At 42.3% G+C, this 6,205-nt stretch overlaps 3 protein-coding genes across 5 annotated transcripts in view; all 3 read right to left on the bottom strand.

Moving 5' to 3' along the window:
- The window catches only part of LOC126408233 (histone H1-like), a 73,383-nt gene that overhangs the window by 22,195 nt on the left and 44,983 nt on the right, over positions 1 to 6,205 (bottom strand). The window lies entirely within an intron of this gene.
- Positions 1 to 6,205, bottom strand: part of LOC126408263 (histone H4) — an 82,266-nt gene that overhangs the window by 53,325 nt on the left and 22,736 nt on the right. The window lies entirely within an intron of this gene.
- LOC126408235 (uncharacterized) lies at positions 250 to 4,455 on the bottom strand. 3 transcript variants are annotated; one of them, XM_050073692.1, is made up of 7 exons: positions 4,143 to 4,455; positions 3,071 to 3,263; positions 2,367 to 2,417; positions 2,198 to 2,262; positions 1,426 to 1,580; positions 899 to 1,247; positions 250 to 775 (listed from the first exon to the last, which is right to left on the bottom strand). In XM_050073692.1, the coding sequence occupies exons 1-5, from the start codon at positions 4,181 to 4,183 to the stop codon at positions 1,466 to 1,468; spliced, it is 465 nt and encodes a 154-aa protein (XP_049929649.1). In that variant the 5' UTR covers positions 4,184 to 4,455; the 3' UTR covers positions 250 to 775; positions 899 to 1,247; positions 1,426 to 1,465. The 3 variants fall into 3 exon arrangements, with proteins under 3 accessions (XP_049929649.1, XP_049929647.1, XP_049929648.1); XM_050073690.1 differs by lacking the exons at positions 2,198 to 2,262; positions 2,367 to 2,417; positions 3,071 to 3,263; positions 4,143 to 4,455 and having other exon boundaries at positions 1,426 to 1,747; XM_050073691.1 differs by lacking the exons at positions 2,198 to 2,262; positions 2,367 to 2,417; positions 3,071 to 3,263; positions 4,143 to 4,455 and having other exon boundaries at positions 905 to 1,247; positions 1,426 to 1,747.

The raw sequence follows: 6,205 nt of genomic DNA, 5'->3' as shown, positions 1-6,205 counted from the left end.
CTGTGGCATGACCTTAAAAAGGCGGTTCATGCTCGAAAACCCTCCAGTGTGGCTGAATTACAACAATTCTGCAAAGATGAGTGGGCCAAAATTCCTCCACAGCGTTGTAAAAGACTCATTGCAAGTTATCGCAAACGCTTGATTGCAGTAGTTGCTGCTAAGGGTGGCGCAACCAGTTATTAGGTTTAGGGGGCAAACACTTTTTCACACAGGGCCATGTAGCTTTGGATTTTTTTCTTCCTTATTAATAAAACCCTTTATTTAAAAACTGCATTTTGTGTTTACTTGTGTTATCTTTGACTAATGTTTAAATTTGTTTGATGATCTGAAACATTTAAGTGCGGAAAACATGCAAAAAAGTAAGAAATCAGGAAGGGGGCAAACACTTTTTCACACCGCTGTGTATATATATACTTTATATTTTATTAATCCCCGAGGGGAAATTCAATTCAATTTTTTCACTCTTGCTGTCAATTACACACAGGTCCGATAGACACATACATGCACAAACAGGACCTATACATGCACAAAGTGGAGAGATGTCAGAGTGAGGGGGCTACCTTGGTCAGGCGCCCTGAGCGGTTGGGGGGTTCGGTGCCTTGCTCAGGGGCACCTCGGCAGTGCCCAGGAGGTGAACTGACACCTCTCCAGCCACCAGTCCACACTCCATATTTGACTCAACTTCGTTTTTTGGAACAAGGGGCTCCTCTAGGTAAGCCCGCACCTCCATGACGGCGTCTGCTGTGGGATTCCTGGTTGACACTGTTCCAGCTTCCTGCTCATAGGGGTGGGAGATATGACAATGGGGTGGGAGATAAAACAATTTTATAATGAGATTGTGATATTACACTGATGTCGTCCTAGATTTAGAGAAAAAATTGTGATCCATTTTTGCCACCTTTACTTTCTCATGGAAATAGCTCCAAACGATTGATTCTGGTGCAGCACTGCCTGCTCCTTCCTCTTGGACCGGTTGCTGGATGGGTTCGCTGCTGCTTAGAGTGAGTCTTGCTGCTGCAGTTGATATTCTTTGGAAAGTCTCGTCTGCAGTTCTGCCATCCATGAATGCCATCGTTTTAAATCTCGGGTCAAGCGCAGCAGCATCTGCAAGGATGTGGGTGGATTCCATTCTATGGAATCTAGCTGACATGTTTGAACAAAGAGAGTTGACCATGTCTTTTGCTGCCTGTGTCGTGGCTCTCTGCAGCCCCTTGGCCAGCAGTATCACCTTGGAGGCAGTCATGTAGCTAGTGAGAAAAAAATAAATATTACTATAATGATACAATTATAAAGTTGTACCAACAATGATAAATACCACGATGTATTACACAGGTATCTATTATGGTATCAAATATTCATAATTTAGTATCAGGTAATTTGCATGCATGCTATAGAAATCTACTGCTGACCAGTTGAACTACATACCTTTGTGCACTGAGTTCAACAGTGACCTCTTCAAATGGCTTCAAGATGGTGCACATCTCCTGCACTGTAGTCCATTCTTCTTGGGATAAAGGGTGGACAGGTGCATTGGTGACAGCCAGGGTGGAGACAATGGGATTCTTATTGGTGAGGAAACTCTGCAACATGTAATACGTTGAGTTCCATCTTGTGACACAGTCCTGTTTGGGTCATAGTTCATCCATCTTCATTTGGAGCTGTGTTTCCTTCAGTTTTTGTGCACCCACTGTGCTTCTGTGAAAGTATTAGACTGCCTCTTTAACTTTGTCAGTGATGGGTTTTGGACCTTTGAGGGCATCTCTTACCACAAGATTAATAGTATGTGCCAGGCATGGAAGGTGGGTCCATCCTGTTATTTGAATAGAATTTGTGATGTTTGCAGCATTGTCGGTTAAGCAGCACACCACTTTCTTATCAATCTGCCACTCTGCTGCAACACTGAGAAGCTTGTTTGCCAGGTTGTCTGCTGTGTGCCGCTCAAGGAATTCAAAACAGTCTAGTAGGCAGGAGGACATGTGGAAATCTTCAATGAAGTGGCATGTTACAGACAGGGCTGGACTGGGACAAAAAATTGGCCCGGGCATTTTGAGCCTAGTCCGGCCCACCAGGTATTGTGAATGAAAACAAACTTTCTTGTGACACCGCTTGTACACTGTCTTGTTGGTGTATATGTACTTGTGTAATAAATTTAAACCTACACCACCCTCCCAGTTCCATTATTCTATACAGTACTTACTTAGAGGAACCCAAAAGGCTGCTTGGTCTAGTGAACCTCCTGAACAATGAACGTATGATGGGATCCTGAAAATTGGACAGTGAGGAACAGAGGTGAGACATGATAATTGATGAATATTAAAATGAATAAATGACAGATTTAGTAATATTTTCATAGACTGTGTACTCACCACATCAATAAACAGCACAGCAACACATAATACTTCCTCAAACATGGCAACCTTTAAAAAGTGAAGGGATATTTTAAATTGAATGGAAACATGCCCACAATAAAAACAAAATACAGGTAATTATTGTCCACAAGAGTTTGCTGTTACATGTCAGTAAAAAAACAATAAGATAAAAACACAACATATCTAGAATAAAGAGGATATTTATGTATAAAAGACAAATACATTTAAGTAGTTACTTTTAACTCCAAGCCACTTTTATGTTAATGAGCAGCATCACATCTCCTGGCAAATCCTAATTTGATTCATTCTAAATTATATCTGCAAGTGCAGAGGGTTTATGATGAATACTAGCCTCATCATTTGGTTTTACATGAACATTTTTGCTCTGTTGAGCTTTAGCTGTTTCAGAGTAAAGAATTACTGCATAGTGCACTTATATCAATTAATAGACATTGAAATGTTTTACTACCTAACTAATAAAGACTATACTTAACTAACTAAATGAATAAAATAAAGTTACTGAAGCACTAAGATCACCATCACTAGTATAACATCATAGAAACAGCCCAGTAGTAGAGAATTGTTAAATGGCCTACTCATAACTATGCTGTGTTAAGAGTTAGCAAGCACAACGGAAATAAACTATCAACCAAACTTGATTCATATCTGACCCAGGTAGACTGCAGTTCATCGCTTCTTACCTGAAGCTCAAATTCCCCTCCAGTCGCACCGACTGTGCCGTCTTCACATAATGTGGCGGCCGCGGGTCTCTCCTCCTTCTGCCTCCCCTTCGCCTCATCCACCTGCTGACGGCCACCTCTGCCATCATTACCTGCTGTGGCTGCTTTGGATGCCAGTGCAGGTGCGGTCACTGATGCTGCCGCTGAAGAAGCTCTGCCATAGCCAGCAAACATCTGTGTTATTTTAACACATTTGGCAGCATCTTCCTAAAGGGCTTGTCTCTTTTTCTCTCTTATTTTTTCTGCACATCCTTTGAGTTTCTTCTCAATTTTGTCAATCTCCTCTCTCTCTCTGTATGATTGATTGATTGGCAGCTGAGGCCCAAGTGGGAGGGGGCATCGGCCCTCGGCTGTAATTGGTCCAGCCCAGAATCAATCATGACTAATATCAGGGTTGTAACCCTTGACGTCCAACAATCTGTTGTTAGGCAAACTGCTGACAGTTTGGACACCCTTTTACTAAGTGATGCTGCTTCTCTCTCATACATTTCAGAATCTTTCTGGGTTAGTACCCTCCTACATGGAGGAGTGTAGGAGGGGTTGGGAGCATTGCAGAATTTTTTAAATCCTCTGTCTTCCACAATTTTAAATGGCTGGAAGTCAGTGGCTATCATTTTTGCAAGCTCTTCATCTATCTTCCCCTGTCTCAATGGGGTCAAGACAGGAGCTGTAAAGTACTGACTGAGAGATGTCTGTTTTATTTTTGGTTTTGTGGTAGCAGGAACGGTTTTACCAGAGCTAGGTGCCTGACCAGGCAAAGATGTGGGCCTAGTGGTATCAGAGGCTGCTGTAGCTGTAGTGATAGTGGTCTGACGTCTAACACTACCTGATGTGGAGGCAGAAGAAGCACTGTCATTTTCAGTTTCAATGGAGACTTCTTCGCCACTATCATTGTTGTCAGAATCAGTTGGCTCTCTTCTCACCTCTGCCACTTTCACTGTCAGGTGTTGCGTTTTTAAGTGCCTATGCAAATTATTTGTTGACCCGGACATAAAAGAAATATTTTTCTGACAAATATTGCACTTTGCCTTACTGTCTGTCTCGAGGGAAAAGTGCATCCAAACGCTGCTCCATTTCCTTTGGCTCATTTTAACGACGACTGTCCTCCTCCTTCTTGAGACGGCTGACTGGAGAGGGACCCAGATGCAGACATGATGGCGGACATGGGCGCCGCCATATATCCAATCCATACCGGAAGTCCATACCGGAAGTTGGTCTGTGTGTGTATTATTCGCCGAAGAAGAAGAGGAAAAAGACAACGGAGAAGACGAAGAGTAGAATGCAAACAATACACGCACATAAGAGCGGTAAGGGAACGAGTCTTTTAATTATTAGAATTAGACAACTTTATTGTCATTGTACATTGTACAACGAAATTCTTTTCGGCACTTAGTACTAGCTAGTAGCTAGCACTAGCATAGAGTACCAAGCCGCTGCGTTTATACGCGCCGTCATCTTCATTATATTTTAACACGTGTTATGTTCTCTAAGATGCAATTCTATGCAATGTATCAAATCATTAGGGGGACATCTATGTGGGGAATCTCGTTATGCACAAATTATTACCACCGGATGGTGGGTTTAGCTACATTTGTTCTGTAAAAACGAGGGCATGATTGGTATTGTAGTGAGTGACGTTGCTAGGAACTCGGTGCATTGCTCGGGAAGAGTGTGTTGGCACTGAGGGTGATGAGCCAAGTGATTGCAGCTGTGAGTGTGGCAGGTAAGAGTGAAAAGAGGGGGAGAGATGGGCGGCAGTTGTCTCTGGGGAGTGGAGCTTGGTGAGCGTTACCGGGCTAAAGCCCAGCCAAGCAGTGGTTATTGTGCACTCGATCTCGGGGGGAGGGTGTTCGCACGCTGTTTAGGGCTGCCGGCGGTGAAGATAGTCAGCGGGGAGCAGGGAGAGGTTCCTGAATCTGACAGGGACACGGGGAGGATAGTGGGGACCATAGGAGTGCTCATGTCCGCACTCCAGCCGTGTGTAGAGGCTCTCCTCATTCAGGATCTCATCTGCTAGTGGAGCTGTTCCTTAAATGAATTTAATGCTATGAAATAAAGATTGATTGTTTTTTTGACTTACCTTGATGGTTCCCTCCTTCTGTCTGTGCACTTTACACTCCCATGCAGATGCCTACTTCTTGTATCGAAAAAGGTTTATTACAGTATTAACTTAACTTTAGCTGCTCAAGGTCTGTTGTGCTCCCTTTCATCAATGTCTGTGTGTAAACAGTGTTAATGTTGGTCAGAGACTATTACTGCACTCGCTTGATGTATTGGTTAATTTAGACGTGTAGTTTGCAGCGGGGTTAATATGTGTTCCTCTGCTTTTTGGTGTGTTGGAGGTGTAAAACATCTGTGCACACACTCACTGCACACAAGCAATTTTTTTCCAATACAATGAACCATACTGATGTAAGAGTAAGTATGACATTTGTTGTGTCCATGGTTTTCAGTTGTTTTGAATGACATGATACTAATCTGCAAGTTGCAACTGTAGCCCAATAAATGAAAGTGCACACCTTATTTAATCTTTGTTAAAAATTAATCCAACTAAAATTCATGTGTTTGCATATTTTCTGCAATTTTTGTAGGTTTAACTTGTTGAGGGGAAAAAAACAAAACAAAAAACTGAATTCCAGTATGGACTTCCAGTAAGGACAAAGAGCATGGATACCAAAAGGCGAAGCTCAATAGAACGCCCCATAGCAACAGACTCGCCCATGATTTCGTCCTACCGCCACCATTTTGGACTGTCAAGCAGACCGCAGCAGACCCGCTTGCATACAAAAACACACAGACAAACTGAAGTATATCGTTATTAATTAGGCTTACAATGCTACTCACCTCGTGATAGCTTGGTCGCAGCTGCTTTTTCACATTTTTGTAAAGCAAAATATAGACTTTAAAAAAAACAAAACGAAGAAAAACGGCCTAGATGGCATCTCTACATATTACATCCACTTATGAGAAGATTAACTTAATTACTCCTTCAAAATCACTCCATAAGCCAATCTACCAAAAAAAAAAGAAAAAAAGATATATTTTAATGCTAAAGCAGTAATCAGTTCTGATATAAATGGTCCAAGAGGCCATATA

The sequence above is a fragment of the Epinephelus moara genome, chromosome 20 (genome assembly GCF_006386435.1).
Source record: "Epinephelus moara isolate mb chromosome 20, YSFRI_EMoa_1.0, whole genome shotgun sequence".
Classification (NCBI taxonomy): Eukaryota; Metazoa; Chordata; class Actinopteri; order Perciformes; family Serranidae; genus Epinephelus; species Epinephelus moara.
This window is presented reverse-complemented; position numbering and strand designations above follow the sequence as displayed.

What these genes read in the sequence shown, in the direction of transcription:
- LOC126408235 (XM_050073690.1), bottom strand. Translation starts at nt 1,589, where the DNA reads ATGTTGCAGAGTTTCCTCACCAATAAGAATCCCATTGTCTCCACCCTG. An exon ending in GTTGAACTCAGTGCACAAAG is followed by an intron (nt 1,248 to 1,425) that starts GTATGTAGTTCA and finishes TTTTCTCACTAG; the next exon opens with CTACATGACTGCCTCCAAGG. An exon ending in ATTTCCATGAGAAAGTAAAG is followed by an intron (nt 776 to 898) that starts GTGGCAAAAATG and finishes CCCTATGAGCAG; the next exon opens with GAAGCTGGAACAGTGTCAAC.